At 56.3% G+C, this 24,841-nt stretch overlaps 3 protein-coding genes across 10 annotated transcripts in view; 2 read left to right on the top strand and 1 right to left on the bottom strand.

The window, feature by feature from the left end:
* Positions 1–18,951, top strand: part of CARM1 (coactivator associated arginine methyltransferase 1) — a 41,593-nt gene extending 22,642 nt beyond the window's left edge. For 2 of the 4 annotated variants that reach the window (XM_067733736.1, XM_067733738.1), the window contains exons 2-16: positions 1,886–2,011; positions 4,316–4,422; positions 5,371–5,475; positions 7,338–7,448; positions 8,520–8,697; positions 10,864–10,954; positions 11,136–11,217; positions 15,392–15,477; positions 15,669–15,758; positions 16,205–16,342; positions 16,433–16,522; positions 16,619–16,731; positions 16,885–16,962; positions 17,200–17,268; positions 17,431–18,951. In XM_067733736.1, coding sequence (XP_067589837.1) covers positions 1,886–2,011; positions 4,316–4,422; positions 5,371–5,475; positions 7,338–7,448; positions 8,520–8,697; positions 10,864–10,954; positions 11,136–11,217; positions 15,392–15,477; positions 15,669–15,758; positions 16,205–16,342; positions 16,433–16,522; positions 16,619–16,731; positions 16,885–16,962; positions 17,200–17,268; positions 17,431–17,573 — 1,607 coding nt within the window. In that variant the 3' untranslated portion in view covers positions 17,574–18,951. Of the gene's footprint in view, positions 1–1,885; positions 2,012–4,315; positions 4,423–5,370; positions 5,476–7,337; positions 7,449–8,519; positions 8,698–10,863; positions 10,955–11,135; positions 11,218–15,391; positions 15,478–15,668; positions 15,759–16,204; positions 16,343–16,432; positions 16,523–16,618; positions 16,732–16,884; positions 16,963–17,199 lie in introns of all 4 variants that reach the window. The other 2 variants (XM_067733737.1, XM_067733734.1) reach the window with 2 other exon arrangements.
* YIPF2 (Yip1 domain family member 2) lies at positions 18,076–23,721 on the bottom strand. Of its 5 annotated transcripts, none has more exons than XM_067733741.1 (10): positions 23,587–23,721; positions 23,371–23,431; positions 22,445–22,599; positions 22,276–22,356; positions 21,259–21,391; positions 19,880–19,996; positions 19,622–19,788; positions 19,362–19,544; positions 19,143–19,274; positions 18,076–19,046 (listed from the first exon to the last, which is right to left on the bottom strand). In XM_067733741.1, the coding sequence occupies exons 2-9, from the start codon at positions 23,399–23,401 to the stop codon at positions 19,161–19,163; spliced, it is 981 nt and encodes a 326-aa protein (XP_067589842.1). In that variant the 5' UTR covers positions 23,402–23,431; positions 23,587–23,721; the 3' UTR covers positions 18,076–19,046; positions 19,143–19,160. The 5 variants fall into 5 exon arrangements, with proteins under 5 accessions (XP_067589842.1, XP_067589844.1, XP_067589843.1 ...); XM_067733743.1 differs by having other exon boundaries at positions 23,597–23,672; XM_067733742.1 differs by having other exon boundaries at positions 18,076–19,063; positions 23,371–23,655.
* A 42-nt stretch (positions 23,722–23,763) lies between these two features.
* TIMM29 (translocase of inner mitochondrial membrane 29) lies at positions 23,764–24,806 on the top strand. The gene is made up of 2 exons (XM_067733746.1): positions 23,764–23,918; positions 23,995–24,806. The coding sequence occupies exons 1-2, from the start codon at positions 23,825–23,827 to the stop codon at positions 24,681–24,683; spliced, it is 783 nt and encodes a 260-aa protein (XP_067589847.1). The 5' UTR covers positions 23,764–23,824; the 3' UTR covers positions 24,684–24,806.
* The last annotated feature ends 35 nt before the right edge of the window (positions 24,807–24,841 follow it).

Here is a 24,841-nt window from a genome sequence, read left to right as displayed (position 1 = left end):
TCCTAGGAGTTTTATAGTTTTCACTCTTATGTTTAGGTCATCGATTAATTTGAGTCAGGTTTTATATATGGTGTGAGGGTAGGAGTCCAGCTTCATTCTTTTGTACAGGGAGACCCAGCTCTCCCAGCACCATTTGTTGAAGAGACTATTTTCTGCCCCTTGAATGTTCTCAGGACACTTGTTAAAAATCAGTGGGCTATACGGGACTTCCCTGGCGGTCCAGTGTTTAAGAATCTGTGCTTCCAAGGCAGGGGGCATGGGTTCGATCCCTGGTCGGGGAACGAAGATCCCACATGCCGTGGAGCGGCTGGGCCCGTGAGCCATGGCCCACATGAGGCATGGCCAAAAAATAAAAAACAAACAAACAAAAAAATCAATTGACTATAAACATAGGGTTTATTCTGGACTCTAATTCTATTGATGTATATGTCTCTCCATTTGCCAATGCTATTCTGTTTTGATTACCGTACCTTCGTAGTGCGTTTTGAAATCGGGGAGTGTGAGTCTTCCAGCTTTGGTTTTGTTTTTCAAGATTGTTTTGGCTGTTATGAGGGTGATTGGGAACACTTCGCACATTTGTACTCACGCTTCTCTCTATAAATATATTTTGTCTTTGTTGTTGATTTGGTGAACCACTTGAAAGCAAGTTGCAGACATCACAACAATTCCCTTTCCTTCCATGTGTATCTTTCAATAATACGAACATTCTTCTGCAGAATAATGCTCCTGTCACATCCAGATCATTTGAAGTTATGGCTCCTGCAGCCCACACATTTCCCCACTTGGCCTTTGTAGCTGTTGAACAGTGTTCATTAGGCTGCAGTCCAGGACCACACCTGGCATCTGATGGTCACGTCTCTTTAGCCTCCTTCACTCTGGAATACTTCCCAGCAATTTTTGCCTTTCCTGACTTTGGCCGTTTTGAGGCAACCAGGGAGGTTGTCTTGCAGACTGCCGTGTGATCTGGCACTGTCTGTTGTCCCCTCGTGATGGGACCAGGGTGTCTGTCCCGCTGCCCCACGTCAGGGCGACAGCTTCGGGTCGGTTTGTCTCCTGGTGATGCCATGTCTCACGGTTCGGCTGAGGTGGGGTGCCCCATGCTTGTTGAGTGAATGACTAGTAACAGTAGTAGTGGCGGGTGCGGGGATGCAGTGCTTCCTGTATGCGTGTGTTGGGCCTGACCCCTGCCCCACCGTTAGTCCCGCTTGACAGATGAGAAAACTGAGGACTCAGACCTGCCCTGGTGACACACTAAGTGGAGTAGGTGGGGCGTGAACACAGGCCGTCTGGGTCCTGTGGCCACACTCACAGTACCTGCAAGAAGGAAGGGGCTCAGCGGGAGGAAGCAGAGGCGCCACTGGCATTTCTTTCTTGACCCCCGCCCACCCCTGCTCAGCTCTGAAGGCCGACGACGCCCCCATGTGACACGGAGGGGCTGGTGGCTGAAGGTCCGACTCCCTCAGCTGGGCCTGGGCTGCCCGCTGGGTTCCCGTGACCCTCTGACCCTGCCGGGCTTGGCCTTCTCTCCCCTGTGTCTTCCCACCTCAGTGCCCAGGAGTGACATGGGGCTGGCACCAGCAGGTGCTCCGTGAGGGAACGTGCCCCCTGGGCCCCCCAGTGCCTTGCAACTCCCCGTCCCCTCCCCTCAGCCCCGGTTGCCCTGTGGACACCTGTCCTCTCCTGCTGGACAGCCTGCATCCTGTGTCCCCGCTGGGGATGCTGACCAGCCAGCGCCTCGTCCTCAGCGTAGGCTGGGCAGGCAGGGCACATGGCAGCGCTTGTGGGGCGGGTGTTGTGGCACCCTGGAAGAATCTGGGGTGCCGTGAGGGGGGGGGAAGGTGGCCCCAGGACCTGGCGGCTCATGCCCGCCTCCCTCCTCTCGCAGATGAAGACGTCTGTGTGTTCAAGTGCTCGGTGTCCCGGGAGACGGAGTGCAGCCGTGTGGGCAAGCAGTCCTTCATCATCACCCTGGGCTGCAACAGCGTCCTCATCCAGTTCGCCACGCCCAGCGGTACGTCTCCCTTCTGTCCCAGCAGCACACGGAGCGCCCAGAGCCAGGGGGCTTAGGCTCTCAGCCGTGGCGGGCGGGGGGCCTGGAGCCCGGGTAAAGCCCATTCATCTGACCCAGCGAATGCCCCACCAACATCAGAAATATTCCCAAGTAGAAATATGTCCACGGTAAGAGTACGTGCTCGCTGCCTGGACTCTGCCCCAGGCCTCGCCGGCTCCTTTGGGTCCTTCTGGGCTCTGCTTATATGTCCCCTCCTCTGAGAGGCCTGTCCTGACCTGCCCACACCCCAGGCCTCTTGGAGGAGCCGGTCACATGGGGGTCAGGGGCCCAGCCCTCCCGCAGCAGTGGATGGGGTGAGACAAGGTCCTGAGGTTGGCAGAGGCTTTGTTCCGAGCGCAGAGGAGACTCTGGAGGGTTCTAAGCAGACCCATCTGGGGGACACATGAGCAGGGCTTGCGGAGCCCCAGGCGAGTGCTGCTGGTGGCTCTGGGTGGGGGTCAGCAGTGGAGGTGGTGAGCCGCCCTGGGCTGGAGACCCCTCAAAGGGTCCAGCAACCGGGCTTGGTCCCTGCAGAGCCGAAGTCAGTGGGCCTGGTGGTCGGCGCAGGGGCTGGGGCAGGAGAGCCCAGGATGGAGAGGCCGCCTGCCCACGGCTGCCCCCAGCTTCCCCAGAGCCCTCTTACTTGTCTCAGTGCCCCCGTTGGAGAGAGGAGGCTCCCCCAGCCCAGACCCTCAGGACTACCCGCCCTCAGGTGGCCTGGCTTCAGAGCTGAGAGAAGGCCGGGCTGGGAGAAAGCAGCCAGGTGGCTGACCACCTCCTGCCAGAGCTCCACATTCCATTTCCTTTTTTATCCAAAATCAATCCCAATTCAATGTTTAAAAAAATAAGTTACAGAAACACCACCAGGGTTGTCATTAAGAGTTGATGTTTTAGATCCGCCTAGTCTTTTTCTGCTTCATGGATAGTTATATTCTGATTTTTTTCCTTTCAATCCTATCAGTTTCTTAAATTATGGTCAAGTATACATAGCAACAATTCTACCATGTTAATAACCCTTTCTGAGTGTACATTTCAGTGGTATTAAGTGGTATTAAGTATATTCATTGTGCAACCATTGTGCACATTGTGCGACCATCCCCACCATCCAGCTCCAGAACTGTTTTATCTTCCCAAACTGTATATTTTTAAGATATTGTCTTTCAGGTGTTTTTTTTTAATTTATTTTTGGCTGCATTGGGTCTTCATTGCTTCACGTGGGCTTTCTGTAGTTGTGGTGTGCAGGGGCTGCTCTTCGTTGAGGTGCGCGGGCTTCTCATTGCGGTGGCTTCTCTTGTTGCAGAGCACGGGCTCTAGGTGTGCGGGCTCAGTAGTTGTAGCGTGAGGACTCAGTAGTTGTGGCACGCAGGCTCAGTAGGTGTGGCGCATGGGCTTAGTTGCTCCACGACACGTGGGATCTTCCCAGATCACGGATCGAACCTGTGTCCCCTGCATTGGCAGGCGGATTCTTAACTACTGCGCCACCAGGGAAGTCCTGTCTTTTAGTTAATTGTGTTAAAATACGCCTAACGTAAAATTTACCATCAACCATTTTCAAGTGTCCAGGTTCCAGAGGTATTAAAGCACATTCACGTTGTTGTGCAACCATCTCCACGCATCTCCATCGCCCATTTTCATCTTTCTAAACTGAAACTCTGTTCCCATTAAACACTAACTTCCCCTCCCCTACCCCCTCCCCTCCAGCCCCTGGCCCCCACCATCCTATCTGTCTTCATGATTTTGTTTGCTTCTTTTTCTTGATGCAATTTAGTGGTCTGTGTTCATAAACATAGTTCATTTGCCACGTAACACCTGGTCCTGCAGACCCCTGCTGACTGGTTCTGTCATGTGCTTCTCAGTGTCCACTGGGGTCCATCCAGTCCCCTCTGACCGGACACTGGGGTGGTGTCCCTGTGTCCACTTGCCACCCACAGACACTGCCGTGAGCTGTGGGTGGACCCGCGGGTGTCTGCTGGGGTGAGTCCCAGAGACTTGATGCCCGGGTCATCCTTTGAAGGCTTTGGCCAAGCTGCCCTCTGGCGAAGCAGCGCCAGCCGCGTGGAGCACGCTCGCCCCTGACACCTGCCTTCTCCCGTGCCAGTCACCAAGGGCAGGCTTGGCTGCCCTTCTTCTTTTCCTTCAACTTCAACATTTGTGTGTATGTGTGTGTTGGGGAGGCGGTTTCAGATCACTCGTGCTCAAGGTAGAAAAGTCGGGGTGCACGCCTAGGCAGAGCCCGCCACCCCTGAGCCGGCTTCCCCCTTCCAGATTTCTGTTCCTTCTATAACATCCTGAAAACCTGCCGGGGCCACACCCTGGAGCGGTCGGTGTTCAGTGAGCGCACGGAGGAGTCCTCTGCTGTGCAGTATTTCCAGGTGGGTACATACTGCCTGGGCCAGGCTGCTGCCCCCGGTGGCCCCCAGAGGCCATGCGGCACAGGGCAGGCCCACCCGGGTTCATGTCCTGGCTCTGCCCCTTACTCGCTGAGTAACCTTGGGCAGGTTTCCTCCGCTTGCTGGGCCTCAGTTTCCTCATCTGTGAAACAGAGATGCCAGTGCCTGCCTACGAGGGTTGCTGGAAAGATTTGAGTGCAGGTGAAGCTCAGGTCCACAGGCATTTTGAGTAATGATAGCATAGTTACAATGTCCTGAACACGTAGGGCATGCCAGCCACTGGCCCCAGCGCTTTGACACGTACGGAAGTACTTGAACCCTCCCAACAACTCTAGGAGGTAAGTACTATTGTTGTCCCCATTTTACAGATGAGAAAACTGAGGCTCAGAGAGGTTAAGTGACTTGCTCCAAGTCACACAGCTATTATGCAACAGAGCCAAGATGGGAAGCCAGGTCTGCCTGATGCCAAAGCCTGTGCCCCTGCCCAGGTGCCACGCTGCCTCCCGATCGCCTGTTGTCTTACAAAGAGACCCCACAGCACCTCACCTGCCTGGCGCTCTGAGTTCTAGGGTTCTGTTTGATCCACTCCTCCACTTCTTTGGGGCCCCTAAGATGGGGCAGGTGGCCCTTGATCCCAGAACCCTGCGTGTGGCATATCCTGAGTTCTCCTGGGTGGCTTCCAGGACCAGGTATCAACCAACTGTGTCCTTTGGCCACAGTGACGGTGGTGGTGTCCTCCCTGGGGGCTGCCTCTAGCTTCCAGCTCCCTCTACCGGAGCAGGTAGCCAGGGAGTCCAGGCCAGCAAAGGGGGTGTGGCCTCCCCAGGGAGATCTCTGCCCGAAGTGGACCCTCCTCTGTCACAGCGTCGGCCAGGGCCTCGGCCGTCTGTCTGCTGCGTGCCCTGTGCCATTGGCATGTCTCTGTTCCAGTTTTATGGCTACCTGTCCCAGCAGCAGAACATGATGCAGGACTACGTGCGGACAGGCACCTACCAGCGCGCAATCCTGCAGAACCACACGGACTTCAAGGACAAGGTGAGCGGGGCCGGCTGCATCCACCCTGCTGCCTTCCTCCCTCTCCCTCAGGCTCCGTGCCCACCTCACTGGCTCAGTAGCCTCTATTTTTTCCCCCCTTTGTTCATTGATTTTATCTTTAATTTTTTCAGATTGCAAAAGCAAAATCTACTTTTTGTAGAAGCCCAGTGTGTATCAGATGGGCGTGAAAGGCCTCTGTCATTTCCCTCCAGAATGACCACTGCCAACAGTAAAGCTCTCTTCTTCCAAAATTTTCCCCATGCGTATACCAGCATATATATTTTAGGGTTATAGTCTTTTTAAAATACAGATATACAAAATAGGACTATTCTACATTCGCTTCCTGCAAAATACTTTTCCCCCACTTAATGTTGTGTCGTGGCATGTACTGTTAAGTTACGTGGAGGTAGTGTAATCTAGTCACTTCCCTAGGTGAAGTCACTTCCCTAAATATACTTAAAATATATTTAAATCTTTTTACTGTTACCAAGTAGTGAGCAGTTGACCCTTGAACAGCATGGGTTTGAACTGCACTGGTCCACTTATATGCAGACTGTTTTCGATAGATAGGAGCAACTGTGCTACACGGTCCACAGTTGGTTGAATCTGCGGCTGCAGACCCGTAGATATGGCGGGCCAACCGTATGGTTATACTCAGATTTTCTACTGGGTGGTGGGGTTCGCGTCGTCCCTGACTCCCGCATTGTTCAAGGATCAACTATATACTCGTGATTAAAAAGAGACTAGAGTATATATATTCGGAGGTGAAATTTTATTCTGTTCTCTTCTCACGGCCTAGAGTTTGTTTTTCCCTTTTAACCACATGAAAGCTTGTGGTTTTCTCGACATATCTAGGGGACTCTCCACATGATCCACGTGGATCTATGTCATCCGGCGCCTTGGTGATACACTCCCCCAGCATTGCTGAGAATCCCCTCAGGTGACTGAGCCTCCCGGTCCCAGGGCCTGAGCCCCACAGGCTGGGGAGGAGTCATCCTCGACACAGCGGCCATCCCTATGCCCTGGCGGCTGGCGTGGGCAGCACTGGGGCAGTGTTTGGGGCCCGGGAAGCCCGTGTCCCTTCAGCACGGCCTCTTCCAGCTCTCCCAGGACGCAGATCCATTTCCTAGTTCATCCAGAGCTCTGAGAGGCACCCGAGGCCCTCCCACCCGACAGCACCAGCCCCCCTGCTGGGCGCTCGCCCTGTGCCCCACCACCGCGCCCAGAGCAGGTCTCCTTTAGCGCGTGCGCACCAGAAATGTTTATCCTGATTCCGCTTGTGTGCGGAAGCAGTCAGACGAATCCAGACTGTGGGACAGTCTACCACACACTAGCCGGGACTCCTCCCAGAGCCTGTGCTCTGGGGCCCAGCAGCCCTGGAGAGGGCACCCGAGTGGGAGCTTTCCCCGGGGCTCTTCCCAGGTTGCGGGGTTGCCCTGTGGGGCCTGGGGTGGGAGGCTGCCCTCCTCCTGCTGGCCGCGTGGCCCTGGCCAGTCAGCCCTGCGTCTCAGTGGTTCTGCTGCGGGGCTCAGAGGTGTCCTTACCCAGTGAGCACTCATTCCCACGTGCTGCATAGACAGCCCATTCCTTCTTGAATCGGGTCTGAGAGTGTGTACTGGTCTTAACATCCTAGCTGTCCTCAGAAGTCCCACTCTACCACCTTCGGATCCAAACTGCAGGCTCCTGTGGCTCTCAGAAAGCACCCTCGTGGGCAGCTGTTGGTGTAGAGGGGAAGCAGGCCGCAGGCCGGAGAGCGTGCTCCGTGGGTGGGTCTGCGGGGAGGGAGCGCCCCGTGACACGCACATCTTTACGATCATGTCACTTTACCACTAATTTGTCCTCACTGCCCCCTCCTCCCTCAGATTGTTCTTGACGTCGGCTGCGGCTCTGGGATCCTGTCGTTCTTCGCCGCCCAGGCTGGAGCGAGGAAGATCTATGCGGTGGAAGCCAGCACCATGGCCCAGCACGCCGAGGTCCGTGGCCCTCGGGGTCCCAACCTGTCTCCGTGCCCCAGCTCTGTGCCTGCTCCAGCCTGGGGAAGCCAGCCCTGCTGGGAGCCCCCAGGAGACCTGACCCCCGGGTCCAGGGGAGCCTGGGAATATCATTCTCTACTTTGGTCTCTTGTCCCCGAAACTGAGTGGTTTCGGGGGGAGGGGCTTGCTGGGCCTGAGGTAGTCTCCCTTCCGTGACGGATGGCGGCCCACCGGGTTCAGGGGTGATTTGGGGCCTTCAGGAGCTTGATGGACTGGTGCTTCAGGGGTGGACTGTGCAGTCACACAGACCAGGGTGGGATCTCGGCCCGGGGCAAGCCCCCCACCTCTCTGAGCCCCACCTGAGAGGTGGATGACAACAGGATTTCATTTTGTCAGTTGATGCTTTTTTGGCACTGAAGCCCTCATTCACAAAGTTGAAAACCTAAAAGCTACAAAGGTAAACAGTGAGGATGCTTCCCTCCCTGACCTCTGGCTCCCAACCACCTAGATCCCCCCCACTGGAGGGAGAGAGACGTATGCAGAAGCTCCCCGGAGCCGCTCCATGAGCCCCCATGGGCTTCTCCACCCGCCAGCTCCCACACGAATGTACACGCCACCGTCCTGCACCTGGCTGTGCTCTCTTTACGATACGTCTGTGTCATCGTGTAAAGAGCTTCCTCACTCCTTCTAGTGGCTGCAGAGCATCCCTCTGCCTGGACGAACCATTGTGTGTGGAGACACAGGCTGTAACTGACACTGAGGCTGCTTCTCAGTCCGTAGCACGAACGCTGCACCGCATCCCCTGTACACGTGTCCCCTCTCCGTGTGAGGTCACGTCTGTAGGGCAGATTCCTAGCATTGGAATCGCTGGGTCGGAAGGTGTGTCCAGCTTTAGCTTTGGCGGCTGTAGCAAGGCCTACTTGTCCTCGTCCCCAAGGTGACATCAGGAGGCTGCGGAGCTGCAGGAGGGGCGACCTGACAGGGAGGCAGAGGGGAATCTGGTGGCCGAGTGTGGACGGAGGCCCTCCCCCGCGAGGACCCCCATGACCCCTGTGGCTCGCCCGCCCTCAGGTCTTGGTGAAAAGTAACAACCTCACGGACCGCATCGTGGTCATCCCCGGGAAGGTGGAGGAGGTCTCACTCCCCGAGCAGGTGGACATCATCATCTCGGAGCCCATGGGCTACATGCTCTTCAACGAGCGCATGCTCGAGAGCTACCTCCATGCCAAGAAGTACCTGAGGCCTGGGGGTGAGTGTCCCTGCTGGTGCGGGCCACTGCCTGGGTGGGCGTTCCCTGGGCCCGAGGCCAGGGGTGCGCACCTGGGGCCCCTTCAGAGAGCCCCTGGCTGCCGCTTAGTCAGCACGGGTGTGGTTTAGCTCCCCACTGGCCTGAGCTGGCGGCCTGGGGTACAGAGGGCATCTGGGCCTTCACCCCCGCTCCCTACCCAGACCTGATCTCAGCTGGCTGGGCCCCAAACGAGGCCACGTGTCCACTTGCCCAGTCTGCTCGGTCAGGGTACGGAGGAGCTTCCCTCAGGCCCGCGGAGAGCCACTGGGCTGCCTCTGGCATCTCATGGCCCATGGGGGACAGTGTCTGGCTGGGCTGTGGTCGGAGCAGGACATGTTCTGTGGCCGGCACCTTCCCCGAGGAACTGCCCTGTCGTCTTCATTCCTAGCGTTGTAGACCCTGCCCTCAGCCTGACAGACTCCTGCACTCATCACCATGGGGTGGGGTTGTGTGTGTGTGTGTGTGTGTGTGTGTGTGTGTGTGTGTGTGTGTAAGAGAGAGAGAGTGGGAATGGGGGTTGTGTGTTGGGGGGCAGCTGATGGCTGTGGTCTCCTGTCTGTGTCACTACCTGCCTGTCTGTGCTCTGGGGTCATTGGGTCACTGTTGACACCTGCTCATCTGTGTCACTGATGGTCTGGTCTGTGCGTGGCCGTGAACATCTGCCAATGTGTCCGTTTCTCTGCTCAGTTCTGGGCACGTTCTGAGTAGTTCTGTACAGGAAAGGGGCTGTGTGTGTGTGCGCGTGTGGTATAAGACGACCCCCGCCAGGGCAGAGCACGGGAGGTCCGTGCACTTGCGGCCCCATGGAGGGCAGGGGAGGAGTTGGTCTGTGGGGAAGGACCTGCCTCAGGCTCCACTCCGAGAGGTGGGAGGTAGGAGGTGGCTGCCATTCCCCACAGCTCTGTCCTGCGATCCAGGTGTGTGGGAAGCCAGGCTGCCCCAAGGCTTGTCCTAGACCTGCTCTCATGCTCTGCCCTGTTGATGGGCCAAGCTAGCCGGGGGTGGGGTGGGGGGGAATTGGGGGGGGGGAGTCGGGGGTGGGGTGGGGAGCAGCAGCCCTAGCAGGATGTGGACTCCTCCTTATGGGACGGAAGGACAGACAGGAGTCAGGCTCCAGTGGGCAGCTGCATACTCATCCCACTGGTCAAGCAGCCTGTCCGGGATGAGGCCTGGGGCTAACCTCTTCCCCTTCAGCCTGCATGAGTGTGGCTTCATTCCATCTCAGGAAGCTCTTTTGGGGGATTAAGGGAACCCTCCCCGCAGCTGCATAGTTTTAGGTGCCTTCAGGGCTGGGGGCGCTTTTCCATGATGCTCTGGGGGGCTGATGGGCTCCTCCTGGGCAGGGGGCCTGGCTTGTGGCCTCTGGGCCAGTGAGCCCCTCCCTTCCCCACCCCAGTGGCTACAGCTGAAGGAAGGCTTGAGAAGGCAGATTTCCAGCATCTCAGGTACTCTTCCCTGGAATAAGAGGAGGGAGGGAGGCCCACATCTGGAGGCCAGGTGACTTGGGGCCCTAGACTCTAGAAGTAGGCGGGGCCTCCTGAGCCCTGGCTCTCCTTGCCACTGGCTCTGACTCATCTGTCTGTTCCTTGAGTCCCCCTCTCATTTCAGGCCATGCAAGTGGTCCACCCTGCCTGCCAGAGCCTGGGCAGTCCTGCGGTGGGGATTCAGCTGGGGCCCATGATGCCATAGCCTGGGGCTCACCCTTGCTCTGTCCACAGCACTTTCCTTTGCCTTCCCTGCTGCACGCCTTTCCAAGAGACACGGTCTGGCTGACGGAGCAGGGCCCCTGGAGGCCTGGCCACACCCCAGACACTGCTTACTTACCCCTGAGGCTCTGGCAGGTGCTTTCCTGTCTCCCAGCCCTTGTAATGGGACTTGAGGCCAGGCCCCCCTGCCTCCCTGGCTAGCTGTACAGGTTTAGTGAGGAGGTGTACGTCAAGTATTCAGTGGCCGCTGGCAGAGTAGGTGCTCAGTATCTCTTCATTGCCTGAGTGCATGAATGAGTGAATGATGAGTGAGAGGCTGGGAAGGCCCAGAGCTGGGGTCCTGGGGCCCTTTGGAGGCTCTGCCAGGTCCTGCTGAATGTCCCACCCTGACGCCAGTACCCCTCCCTGCCCCCACTCCCAGGAAACATGTTCCCCACCATTGGTGATGTCCACCTCGCACCCTTCACGGATGAACAGCTCTACATGGAGCAGTTCACCAAGGCCAACTTCTGGTGAGTGTGCCCCTGGGTGTCCTGCCTTCTCAGGGATGGCCCCACCTTTCTCTTATTCCTTATCCTCAGTAGGACCTAAAAGACTTGGGCTGGATGAGGGCCAGCTGGGAGAGAAGGCAGGCTGCCCCAACTGTGTCCTGCTGCTGGTGACCTTGCCATGGGGGGCGGGGGCTTTCTGCAGGTACCAGCCATCCTTCCACGGAGTGGACCTGTCAGCTCTTCGAGGTGCTGCGGTGGACGAGTATTTCCGGCAGCCTGTGGTGGTGAGTGGGGGCACCCAGGGCACTCACTACCACAGTAGCACTGGGCATGGCCCTCCTCTGGGGGGACAGGAGAGGGGCATGGGCTTTCCTGTAAGGCCTTATGCAAGCTGTGCAGCACTAGGCAGGCCACCGTTGCTCTCTGAGCTTCTGCCCCTGCACGGAGCTCTCACACAGGGATGTTGGGAGTTAAGTAGCAATGCATGTAGAGTGCTTAGCGCATAGTAAGCACGCAGTAACGTGTTTACTGTCATTAGATGAATTGATCCTTGGTGAACTGATTTTATTTGATTGATTTTAATTATTGAGATTTTTGAACTGATGTATAGACCCATGGTTCAAAAATCAAAGAAGTATAAAAGTGGAAAGCCTCCCTACGTCCATCTCCAGCCACAGTTCTTTTTCCTATAGGCAAACAGTCTTTGTTGTGTGTTTTTCTAGAAGTCTTATATCTAAATGTGCGTATACAAATATACATATATTTAACCTTTTCTCCTTTCAAAGTATAGCATAATCAACATATTGTTCTGCCTTAGTTTGTCTGCGTTCAGAGGATATACACTGTATGATTTTGGTCCTTTGAAATTTGTTGAGAGCTGCTTTATGCCCAGTATGTGGTCTCTCTTGGTTTATGTTCCCTCTGTACTTGAGAAAACTGTATACCAATCACTTGTTGTGTACATTGTTATATTAATATCAGTTCGGTCACATTGGTTAATCATGTTGGTCAAGTCTTCTCTCTCTCTACTGTTTTTTTTTTGGTCTGCTTCTCCTATCTACTACTGATTGTAGATTTATTTTTCCATTTAGTTCTGATAGTTTTTGCCTTATTTTTTTTGACATTACTGTTATTAGGTGCATTCAGGTTTAGGATTATTTTTATATCTTCCTGTTGGATTGATCCTTTTGTCACTATAACAAGTGTCTTTTCTTATCTCTAGTAGTACTTCTTGCCTTACAGTCTTTTTTTTTTTTTAGTTTATTTATTTATTTATTTATGGCTGCATTGGGTCTTTGTTGCTGTGTGCGGGCTTTCTCTAGTTGCAGCGAGCAGGGACTACTCTTCGTTGCGGTGCGCGGGCTTCTCACTGTGGTGGCTTCTCTTGTTGCAGAGCACGGGCTCTAGAGCGCACGGGCTCAGTAGTTGTGGCGCACGGGCTTAGTTGCTCTGCGGCATGTGGGATCTTCCCAGCCCAGGGCTCGAACCCGTGTTTGCTGCGCTGGCAGGCAGATTCTTAACCACCGTACCACCATGGAAGTCCTTACAGTCTATTTTTTTCTGACAATAGTTTAGCTACTCAGGCTTTCTTTGGTTAATCTTTATAGGATACATACTTTTCATCCTTCTTCTTTCAGCCTTCTTATAACCTATTACTTAAGGTTTACCTCATGTAAATATCATATATTTGGGTTTTGTTTTTTAACCAGATTGACAGGTTTTTGTCTTTTAATTAGAATATTTAGACCATTTGTATTTAATGTGATTACAGCTCTTTATGGCTATAAATCTATCATTTTACTATTTTTCTATTTATCCTGTTGTTTCTTTTTAACTCTTTTCTTGCTTTCTTTTGTTTTAATAAGGTATATATTATTTATCCCCCTCTTGATTGTCTTTCACTAGTTTTGGGAGACTCTAGGGCAGCATCTCTTTTTTTTTTTTAAATTAATTTAATTAATTTATTTATTTTTGGCTGCGTTGGATCTTTGTTGCTGCGTGCAGGCTTTCTGTAGTTGCAGTGAGCGGGGGCTACTCTTCATTGCGGTGTGCTGGCTTCTCTCGTTGCAGACCACGGACTCTAGGTGCACGGGGTTTCAGTAGTTGTGGCTCGCGGGCTCAGTAGTTGTGGCACACGGGCTTAGTTGCTCCGTGGCATGTGGGATCCTCCCAGACCAGGGCTCGAACCCATGTCCCCTGCATTGGCAGGAGGACTCTCAACCGCTGCGCCACCAGGGAAGCCCAGCATCTCTTTAAACACTACCTCTGTCCCATTCTCTTTCTTCTTTTGGAACTCTGATTATGTATACATTAGACCTTTTCACCATTTCTCAGATGATTCTTATACTCTTTTCTATACTTACACTTTTCTATCCCAATTGCATAATTTTCATGTTTTCTCCTTATCCATCTCCCAGTTCCAATCCTCTCATCACTATGTCTAATCTGAATTTTTTTTGTTGTTTTTGGAAAAAAAAATTTTGTGTGTGATGAGAACTTTTAGGATTTACTCTCCTAACAACTTGCATGTATAACGTACAGCAGAGGTAATTATATTTATCATGGTGTACATTCCATCCCTAGTACTTGTAACTAGAAGTTTGTAGTTCCTTTTGACTGCCCATCCAACTCCTCCTCCCCCATGGTTTTCTAAAATTTCAGTTCTAGAGTTTCATTTTGCTTATTTTTTTTTTTATTATTTCAGTTCTCTGTGAAATTTGTTCACCTTTTTTCCTTAAACATGTTAATTCTAAGTCTCTGATCACTTTTAGTATCTGGATAAGTGGTAAGTGTATTTCTGTTTTTTCTTCTCCTGGTTTTTGGTACTTTGGTTCTGTCTCTTGGTATGCCTGGTCATTGAATGCCAGAATGAAAAATTATAGAGGCTCTGGATGATGTTTTTCTATCCAAGGATTCGTTTTTGTTCAGGCAAGAAGCCATAATGACAGATTACCTTGGTCCTATGAGGCATTTAAGACATTTGGAGGTTGCTTTTCAGACTCTGCTTAACTGGCATATCGCCCGGTTTCCCTGTAAGGCAGCAGTTCTCAAACATTTTCGTCTCAGGACCCTTTTACATTCTCAAAAATGTAGGATCCCAAAGAAGTTTTGTGTGCATTGTATTGATTGATGTACCGTCAATATCTATTGACATTGAAAACTAAACCCAAGAAATTTAAAAATACACATTAGTTAATTTAAGGATAACAATAAAAACCCATTACGTGTTAACATAAATAGCATTTTTAAAAAGAAAACTATATTGCAAAACTTTCCAGCAAGAATTAGCGACATTTTAAATTTGCAAATCTTTTTAATGGCTGGCTTAGCAGAAGACAGTTGGATTCTGCTTCTGCATTCAATCTGTTGTGGTATCACAGGTGAGTGAATGAATGAAAAGGGCAGAAAACAGTGTTATATGGTGAAAATAGTTTTGACCTTGAGGGTGCTCTGGAAGGGACCTCATTTTGAGAACCACTGCTTTAGGGCATAGTCTTCATGGTCTCGGTGAGCCTGGTGGTTCACAGGGCCCCTTGTTCCATACTCCGAGCACCAACATGGTGCTGAACCTTTCATTAGCTTTTTAATCTCATAGAAGTAGCTTTCTGCTTGATTTCCCTACCCCCATCCCACATGTAGCTCAGGAATTGGCAAATGCCACGAAGTGAAATCACGGGCAGACTGTCCACCTCAAATTTCCACATTTCCGTTTTCTTTAGCATCTTGGCCCCTTGAGTGCTAGCTGCCTTGGTAATCCCGAACCCCCATTTTGCTTTCCCCACCCAGGGAGGCTGCTGAAAGGCCCCGTCCCAAGGGGAAAGGCACAGGCCGAAAAGCATCTCTCCTCTCTCTAGGATCTTGGCCCCAAAGCTGTAGCTGCTGTGGTCGCTCTCCAGTGATTTCAGACAACTGGGGTTTTTTTCCTTTGTTTTTTATTCAGTTCGTATAGTTCTTGGCAGCAGTGTTAGTCTGATAAGAAATCTCCGTCATGGCTGGGAGTGGACGTCAGTGCACAGTTCTCTAACTTTTTCTTTTTCTTTTTTTTGTGAACTTGTTTAACAGTTTACCTTAGAGATCTTTCCCCATCATAAACAGCCTCTTCATTCTTTTTCATGTACATAATCTTTTATTGTTGGGCCATTACTTGTTTCATTAGATGGTTTCCAGCGTGTCGCTGCTATAGGCAATCTGTAACTCCATGTGTAAGTTTGTACATGTGCACGTAGATCCGTAGGTTAAAATCCCAGAAGTGGAACTGCCAAGTCTTTAATGCAGATGAATGGTTGTCATTTTGCGAGCTGTCACCTAATTTCCTTCCATTGTGTTGTACTAATTCCCCCTCCCCCTAGCATGTCTGAGAAGGGCAAACTGGTTTTAGCTGAGTGGCCTAGGCGCCGTGGCCAGACTCAGGACTTCACCCCGTGCCTGAAGTCAGGTCACACCTCTGATCTCTCCCAGGACACATTTGACATCCGGATCCTCATGGCCAAGTCTGTCAAGTACACGGTGAACTTCTTAGAAGCCAAAGAAGGAGATTTGCACAGGTACTGGCACCCATGCCCTGTCCTCCTGGGTCTGGCTCCTGCTGGAGGTCAAGGCCGCAGCCGGCTCCCTCAGGCAGAATTCTCCTCCCCAGGGCAGGCAGGCAGAGACTCAACACCTGAGTACCCCTCTTCTCTCCTGGCAGCCCCTGTTCAGCTAGCTTCCCCAGCAATCACTGCCCTTTGCCTTTCAGGATAGAAATCCCATTCAAATTCCACATGCTGCATTCCGGGCTGGTTCACGGTCTGGCCTTCTGGTTTGACGTCGCTTTCATTGGCTCCATGTGAGTGTAACAGGGCAGAGCAGGTGGCCCCTGCCCCTGGCCCCAGGGACTTGCCTGCAGTTGGGAAGCCCAGGCCTGGCTGGCTCAGATGATGAACTGGGGGCTGCGAGGGCAGGACCCGACTCCTCTGGGTTCCACTGTTTCTTCCAAAGGCAGCAGGCGCTGGCCTTCAAGCAGTAGGCTGTTGTGGCGGGGTGGGTGTCTACCCTGTTCTGAGTGACTGTTACTCACGGGACCTGACTGTGTCTCTTGGCATGTATGTCAGGGTGAGTGGGTGCCCCATAGCTGTGGGGCTGTGTGTTAACTTCCTGGACAGCCAACCTGTCTTGGCTCCAGGGCCCCAGGGGACCCCTGGGTGGCAGGGCACAGATGCCTGGGGAGAGCTCAGGGGTGCACAAGGTGGGGGCTGCAGCCCGGGCAAACGCATGCCTCTTCCTGCTTGGCAGAATGACCGTGTGGCTGTCCACGGCCCCGACGGAGCCCCTGACCCACTGGTACCAGGTCCGGTGCCTGTTCCAGTCACCACTGTTCGCCAAGGCCGGGGACACGCTCTCAGGGACATGTCTGCTTATTGCCAACAAAAGGTGTGAGCTGCTGGCCGGGGCTAGGGGAGGCAGGGCTCCAGTCCATCCATGCAGCCGGCTCATGGCCGGCCCCTCCTGCCTTCTCTACAGACAGAGCTACGACATCAGTATTGTGGCCCAGGTAGACCAGACAGGCTCCAAATCCAGTAACCTCCTGGATCTGAAAAACCCCTTCTTCAGGTAGGATGGGCCCTTGGCCTGCACGTGGTGGGAGGGGGCGTGCCCCTCCTCGCCTGCAGCCCCTCAGCCCTGTCGACCGGTCTGTCTCTGCCACAGATACACAGGCACGACGCCCTCCCCGCCGCCTGGCTCCCACTACACGTCCCCTTCGGAGAACATGTGGAACACCGGCAGCACCTACAACCTCAGCAGTGGGATGGCCGTGGCTGGTGAGCAGGCCCGTGTGTGGGTGGGGCAGGTGCCAGTGTCACTTCCTGGACACACCTGCCGGTGCTTCCTGAGTAAACGCTGGCAGTTCTGGCCCCTCGAATCCCTGCCCAGGACACTGTCCCCCGCCCCTGACATGTCCCTCCCCGGCACAGGGATGCCGACCGCCTACGACCTGAGCAGTGTTATCGCCGGCGGCTCCAGCGTGGGGCACAACAACCTGATTCCTTTAGGTGAGCGCATGGGGGGTGGGCGCGCTGGGGCGAGCTCAGGCCTTCGGCCTCACCCCCTTTTCTTCTTCCCGGGGGCTGAGGTCCCCCGCGCCGTTCCTCTCTGCCTCGCTCTGCCAGCACCGCGCCCACACTCCCCACATCCGAGTGTGAGCACCCACTACGCCAGGCACGTGGGCCGGGCGGGCTGGGGGCGGTGACGCCATCTCCTTTCCTTCCTTCCTTCCTCTTGCTGCGCAGCCAACACGGGGATTGTCAATCACACCCACTCCCGGATGGGCTCCATAATGAGCACGGGGATTGTCCAAGGTAATGGTGGGCGGGGGGAGCAGGGTCCCGCGGGTGTGAGGGTGCCCACCGCCGGGCGCCCGCCTGCCCTCTCGCCTGCGCTCTCTCTCTCTGACTCTGCCGTGGGTCTGGGCGGGCGAGGGGGCAGAGCTGGCTCCTCAGTGCCCACACCCCGCCCCACAGGGTCCTCCGGTGCCCAGGGCAGCAGCGGCGGCAGCTCCAGCGCCCACTACGCGGTCAACAGCCAGTTCACCATGGGCGGCCCCGCCATATCAATGGCCTCGCCCATGTCCATCCCAACCAACACCATGCACTACGGGAGCTAGGGCCCTCCGGAGTGGAACGGACTGACAGCACCAGGAAACCAAATGAAGACCCTGCCCACCCCCCCTCCACCCGGGTGGCTCTCACCCTTGTACCGGAGAAGCCCAAACACCCGCTCACAGCCCTCTTTGCTATGGGAACTTGAACACTTTTTTACACGATGTTGCCGCCGCCCCCAGCCCGCTGCCCGCCCACATCTTGGCCCTGAGCGCGTGTCGCTGCCATATTTTACACACGATCGTGTCGTGGGAGCCCTGTTACCCGCTCCTGCCCTCTCCACCCTGACCTGGGTTTGAAATCTTCTGTAACAGGTGTGTCCGGGCCTGACAGCTGCAGGCCTGGCAGGGAGGGAGGGGAGCAGCTGCCGCCCGCGCCCCCCCTACCCCCCGCCATCCCCCGGCCCCTCAGGCCTGCCCCCTGCCTGTCTCCAGTGGGAAGGCAGTCCTGGCCAGGCGGGGCCTCCCCTTCAACTACCAGGCCTTGGTCACAATGGGCGTGACATGCTGCTTTTTTTAATTTTATTTTTTTACGAAAAGAACCAGTGTCAATCCACAGACCCTCCGAGACATCAGGCCGGCCGGGCCGAGCCAGCAGCCCCTCTCCCCGACTCAGAGGCTCAGTGGCGAGGGGCAGCCCTGCCGAGTCTTCAGGATGGGGCGGGGCCGGGCCTCTGGAGCCCCTCGGCCCCCTCCCACCAAAGGGTTCACCTCACACTTGAATGTACAACCCACCCGGCTGTCGGGAAGGCCCTCCGTCCTCGGCCCCTGCCACTTGCTGCTGTCCTGTCCCTGAGCCCCTGCAGGTCCCACACCCACACCAAGAGCTAGGACAGGTGGCCTCGTGGGCCCTGGGGGGAAGGGTCACTGTCAGCCGCTTGAGCAGACACAGAAACCTCAAGGGTCTGTCGTGGAAGGCATCCTTTTTCCTTGTAGCTAACGTTAGGCCTGTGTATCCCCTTCAGTATTTGTAGATGCTCCAGTCCCTACTACTATGATGGCATTTTGGCCCCTCCCCAGCCTGGGAAGGGGCCTTGCAGGGACCTCTCCAAAAAAAAGAAAAGGAAAAAAAAACCTAATAAACAAGGAAATGTATGTTTCAGCACAGGCAATTTTCTTCTACTTCTGCTCCCCGTTTCTAACACCCCAAAACTCGGATGTGGTGGAGCTCAGGCTAGGCCCAAGGCCCACTAACTGGGCCCCCCAGGAAGAGCAGGCACAGCCGTGGCTGGGGTGGCCCCCTGTGCTGCCCGCCCATCCTGGCAGGTGGCCTGTGGGGCAATGGCTGCCCTGGAAGCTCCCTGTTCTGCCCCTCTCCCGCCTTTATATAAATTCTTTGAATCACCTTTGCATAGAAAATAAAAGTGTTTGCTTTGTAAGAAAAGTCTGGAAAGTAGCAAAATCATCTCGAGGTCTCAGGGGAGCCTTCAGTCACCGTCTGGGGGGCAGGGCAGGCAGAGGCACCCCCTTATGTTGGGCCTGAAAGAGAGAAACTCCTAGGAGTGGCCCCATGACTTCTAACCTTGGGATGGGGGCCGGAGACCCCCTCAGCCACAGCTGGAAACAGTTCCTCACCTGCGGGCTCCAGTCTTCCTAGGCTGCTGCGGACCTTGGTGGGGGCGGTGACAGTAGTACGGTTGGGGGCTGAGATGTGGCCTGGTGGGGAGGTGCTGCGGGCTCCAGAGGTAGCGGCTGGAAGAAGTAAAACTGAACCGAGAGAAGCCTGGGTCAGCATCAGAGCCAGCAAGCCAACCCCTACCCCAGGCCCAGCCTGTGCCCACCCCAGCCCGGTACCTTACAGCCCGTGGCCAGGAGGGCGTGGAGCAGCACCACCACGGAGAGCAGCAGCACAGCCGCCCACCGGGTGTCCTCACGGACAACGGGCCAGAGGGTGAACACCAGGCCCGCGGCTGACAGGGCCAGGGCCAGGGCCCCGGAGAGCCACTGCAGCCATGGGACAGGGATGAGCCACAGGACCTGGGGACGACACAGGCAGCTGCTACCAGGTTGTCCCCGTGGTGCCCGGGGCCCACCCGTCCCTGAGCGCCACTCACCACAGTGGGGATGAAGACAAAGAGGGAGTAGCCATAGACGCACACCGTCTCCAGGAAGGTGTAAGGCCCCATGCGCTCCCGGACACCCTTGCGCCACTGCAGGAAGCCCCACAGCGCCAGCGGCACGAGCCACGCGTAGCAGTAGATGGCGGTGCCGGCCACGGTCACTGTGGGCAAGGCAGGTAATCGCCCCTGGGCCACGGCACCGCCCCCCCCCCCCCCCCCCGCCCGGTACCAGGCCTTGCCCACTTCACTTACCTTTGTGGAACTGGGGGCTGTAGTGGATGGAGGGGTCCCTCCTCTGGGCCAGTACCAGGGTCAGGTTGCCGGTGACGGCCAAGACAAAGGCCAGTGTGGCACAGATCCAGAAGGGGCCTGCGGGCGGGGCATGCTCAGGGTCCCAGGGTGGGACCTCCCAGGACAGGTGACTCGTCCCATCTTGTCCCAGCCTCTTCCCAAGCTCCGGGCTGCCTCCACCCCCTCCGCCCCCCCATCGACCCGACTCATCGACCCGGCGTCACACCAGCAACAAACTGGCAGCTGAATCCAGTGCTGGCGCCCAGCACTCATCGATGGCCTTTGACATAGCTGACGCCCTCCTTCTGGAAACACTCTCCACGTGGTTCCCAGGACTTTACGTTTTTGCTTTTGTCTCATCTCACTGGCAGCTCCTCAACCTTTTTGACTCCCTCAGCTCTTTAACAGCGGGGAGCTGGCCTGGGGCCCAGTCTTCAAACCTCTTCTCTGCATTCATTCACCCCTTGTATGATCTCGTTCAGCCTCAGGGCCTTATGCCACCTCTGTGCCGACGACCCCCAAATGTCTCAAGTCTGGGCATCTGCCCTGAACCTGCAGCTCCTATTCAACGTTCCCACTCCACCCCACCACACTCACCCTTTCCCCCCGAGTCGCACGCCTTTCCGCATCAGTAAATAGCAACTCCCGCTTTCTGGTAGTCCAGTCAAAAACTCTGGAGCCTCCTTATCTCCTCTCCTTCCACCCCACATCTGACGTGTTGGCTTCATCTTTGACGTGTGCCAGAATCCAACACCCGGCGCTCTCCACCCCAGGCCAGGCCCATCATCCCGCGCTGGACCTCAGCAGTCGCCTCCTCCCTGGTCTCCCAGCTTCTGCCCTCCCCCCACTCCGCCCCCGCCCCGGGCCCAGAGCACCTAAGGACACTTAACTAAGATCCCTTCTCACCACAGCATAGGAGGCCTGTGTGATCTGTCCTGTCACCTCTGTGGCCTCCTGGCAGCTCACTCCAGTCCAATGACAGTGCTGCCCTGCAGTGCAGGCCTGTTTCCACCACATCCCACTTCTGTAATGTTCTTCCCCGGGGTCTCCCCACACCCCGCCCTGACACCAACCAGGCTCATTCTCTCACCCTCCTCAGAGGGGTCTTCCCTGACCAACCCGTGCGAAATCACAGTTCCCATCCTCTAAACCCTGTGCTTCTCTCCCTAGCCCCAACGCCCTCTGCAGCCTCATTTGGCTCTATCTCCCTGAACAGAGTGTAAGTTTCACGCTCTCCGTGAGTGATTCTGCTTTGTTCTCAGCTGTATACTGGGGCCTGGCACTCAGTCCACATTTGCCCAATGAATAATCAAATGAACTGAATGCACAACCTCACTCACCATACAGGTCTGGCCGATTCCGCAGATGGTGCCGTACAAAGTTGTGGCCGGGCCGGGGCAGCAGCGAGCCTTTGATCCGGTCCAGGACCTGGGGAGCAAGGCCGGGGCCTAGGATGGAAGCCCGCCTGGGGCTCTTCACCACCCAGGAGAAAAGGGGTCAAGCTCCTCAGGGGCTCCTGTCTTCCTATGGCCTGGAGCCCGCCCCTTCCCCGGGCAGCCCCCGCTCAATATCCCAGTGTCCCACCACTCTGAAGGACGCTTCAGGGCCTGCCATCTTCTTCTTTGCTTCCTCTGCCTCCAGCTTGGCTGCCCCGGACTCCCCTTTTGGCTCTCTCCCCCCTCCCCATTAACAGTCGTCAACAAGTCCTAGTCCTGGGCGTTCTCCTTCCCCCATCTCTCCCAACGTGTTCCCTACTCCGCAGCCCTGGTTTATTACCATCTCCCACCCTGGCCTGGGGCCTCCGATCCATGTTCCATGCTACTCAAGCGTCTCCTGCTCTAAACCCTTCCATGACTCCCCAGCACCCTTAGGATAAAACCCAGACTCCTTAACGTAGCTCATGAGGCCCTTGGTGATCTGGCTTCTCTCCGCCAGTCCCCCACCTCACTCTCCAGCCTGAGTGACAGGTAGCCTCTGCAGTAGTGTGTGCCTTCTCTCACCTTTGGTCCTCCGCATGTGCCGTTCCCTGTGCCTGGAACATACTTATGCTTCCCTCCACTCTTCCTGGCTAGGTCTGCCTTCTTCTCTAAGTCTCAGCAAATTCCTCACCTCCTCCAGTGCGCCCTTCCCTAACCCACCATATCACTTGTGTCCCCCATGTTCCCAAGAGTCCTGGTCATGCCACATCCTTGCAGCACACACAGTCACACCTACCAGCCTGGGTAGGAGCTCTTGTTCTCCCAGGTGCATATTGCCAGCACTTGCCCAGGGCCTGGTGCACAAGAAGTGCTCAGTGACTAGTGGCTGAACCCCAAGCGTGACTCCAAGTCCCATCCCACCAGCTTTCCCGGCCTGACCTGTGAGGTGTCCACGTCAAAGAAGCTCTGATAGTAGCTAAAGGTCCAGAAACCAGGCTGCTGCTTCTTCTCCTGTAGGAGCTGCACAGTGCAGGCTTTCAGCACTTGGGGGGTGGCAGGGGTGGGTGGCTGGGACAAGGGGCAGGGCACGGGGACTTATGGGACTCACCGCGGTCTTGTCACTCTCCTCCACCTCGTCCTCAGCTCCGTAGCTGCCACCTGAGTCCATGGCCACAGCCACGTGCTGCTGGGGAACTAGCTGATCACCTCTGGTGGTGGCCTCATTTGGGGTCTGGGCCAGCAGATTAGTAGCTTCCTCGAACTCTGTCAAGAAGGCATACGGGACACAGGCATATTTGGGAGTCAAGACAATTTGGTTTCGGGGCTTCCCTGGTGGTGCAGTGGTTAAGAATCCGCCTGACAATACAGGGGACATGGGTTCGATCCCTGGTCTGGGAAGATCCCACATGCCGCGGAGCAACTATGCCTGTGCGCCACAACTACTGAGCCTGCGCTCTAGAGCCCGCGAGCCACAACTACTGAGCCCATGCGCCACAACTACCGAAGCCCACGTGCCTAGAGCCCGTGCTCTGCAACAAGAGAAGCCACCGCAATGAGAAGCCTGCGCCCTGCAGCGAAGAGTAGCCCCCGCTCGCCGCAGCTAGAGAAAGCCCGCGCACAGCAACGAAGACCCAACACAGCCAAAACTAAATAAATAAATAAATTTATCAAAAGCAAACAAAACAATTTGGTTTTGCCCACTGCTCATCTAGGGGCCAACGCTAACCGTAACCACCTGGGTGTTCACCCCCAACTCAGGGCACGTCTTCCTCAACTCTGGTGAGTGGGAAAGAGGTGTGTCCTCTCCCTTCTAACATGGGCCCGCAATTGAGGGCTGATCCTGGAATGAGGTAGAGGCTCGGGTTTGAGGCCTGAGTTTAGGGCGGGAGCGGGATTCGAGTTAGGGATGGGTTTCATGCCTGGGCCGGGGTTCACAGCTGACTGGGGTTCGGGTTAGATCTGAGCTGGAACCTGGATGGGAGGTTCAGGCCAGCGGAGGGGGCAGGAGTCGGGCCCGGTCGCGGATGCACTCACCGTGGAAGGCCAGCTCGTCTGCCGCTGCCATGGTCGCTCAGGGCCGTCACCGCATCCCGCTCTGAGGACAGAGGCCAATCAGGCCCGCCCCCGACCTCTCTCGGGGCCCCTCCTGGAGGCTAGCCTCAGCCCCGAGCCCGGTCTGGCGGCTAACCGCACCCACCGGGGCGTGAACTCGCCGCTCCTGCCCCACAGGTGCACCCACAGCCCCCTCACCTTCGGCTACCTCAACCGGCGGGGCCCCGGCTCTCTGCGCCTGCGCAACCCGCCTGCCAGCCACAGACGACCGTACTCCGATCTGACAGGAACATCCGGCGTCGGTCCGTATTCTACCCTCTTCCGATGGGAATCCACTTCCGGCAGTGTTGACGCTTGCGCAGAAGAGACTCCCCGGGCCTTCTGCTTCGCCTACCTGGCGTTTCTCTTCGGTGTACGGACGCAAAGCCGGAAGACAATGGCGGCGGCCGTTCGGAAGAGATTTTGGCCCCGAAGCCGTGCAGAGACTGGTGACACTGCGGCCGCAAAGCCCGGCGTGTGGGCACGGTTGGGTGAGTAGCGGCGGGAGGCGGCGGGGTGGGCGGCCGCAGCGGCCGCACCGCCCTCACCGCGCTTCTCTCCCCTCAGGCGCCTGGGCCCGCGCGCTGCTCCGGGACTACGCTGAGGCCTGCGGGGATGCGGCGGCGGCGGCGAGGGCCCGACCCGTGCGGGCGGCCGTGTACGTGGGGCTGCTGGGTGGTGCGGCGGCCTGCTGCGCCCTCGCGCCGAGCGAGGCGGCCTTTGAGGAGGCGCTGCTCGACGCGTCGGGGACCCTCTTGTTGCTGGCGCCCGCCACGCGCAACCGCGACTCGGAGGCGTTCGTGCAACGGCTGCTCTGGCTGCGGGGTCGCGGCTGCCTGCGCCACGTGAGCCTGGGTCTCTGCTCGCTGGTGTACGAGGCGCCCTTCGACGCCCAGGCCAGCCTCTACCAGGCCCGCTGCCGCTACCTGCAGCCCCGCTGGGTCGACTTCCCGGACCGGATCCTGGATGTGGGCTTCGTGGGCCGCTGGTGGGTGCTGGGGACCCGGATGCGCGACTGCGACATCAACGACGACGAGTTTCTGCACCTGCCGGCACATCTGCGCGTCGTCGGGCCCCACCAGCTGCACTCGGAGGCCAACGAGCGGCTCTTCGACGAGAAGTTCAAGCCCGTGGTGCTCACCGACGATCAGGTGGACCAGGCGCTGTGGGAGGAGCAGGTCTTGCAGAAGGAGAAGAAGGACCAGCTCGCCCTGAGCCAGGCCGACCCGCTGGTGCCGTCGGAAGTCGCGAGATGAAACCCAGACCAGCCTGGGTCCCGATCGGGCTCTGAGCCCCGGCAGACTGTTGGCCCGGGATTGTGCAGTTGGTGCGAGTGAGCCTCAAACGCGGAGTGACGGAAATAAATTATTTGCACTGTTCTCTCCCTGCGTTTTCACAAAATCGGGGGCCTCCC

This window comes from Pseudorca crassidens, chromosome 3, assembly GCF_039906515.1.
Source record: "Pseudorca crassidens isolate mPseCra1 chromosome 3, mPseCra1.hap1, whole genome shotgun sequence".
Taxonomy (NCBI): Eukaryota; Metazoa; Chordata; class Mammalia; order Artiodactyla; family Delphinidae; genus Pseudorca; species Pseudorca crassidens.
The sequence above is the reverse complement of the archived record's forward strand: the minus strand, read 5'-3'. Positions and strand labels throughout refer to the sequence as shown.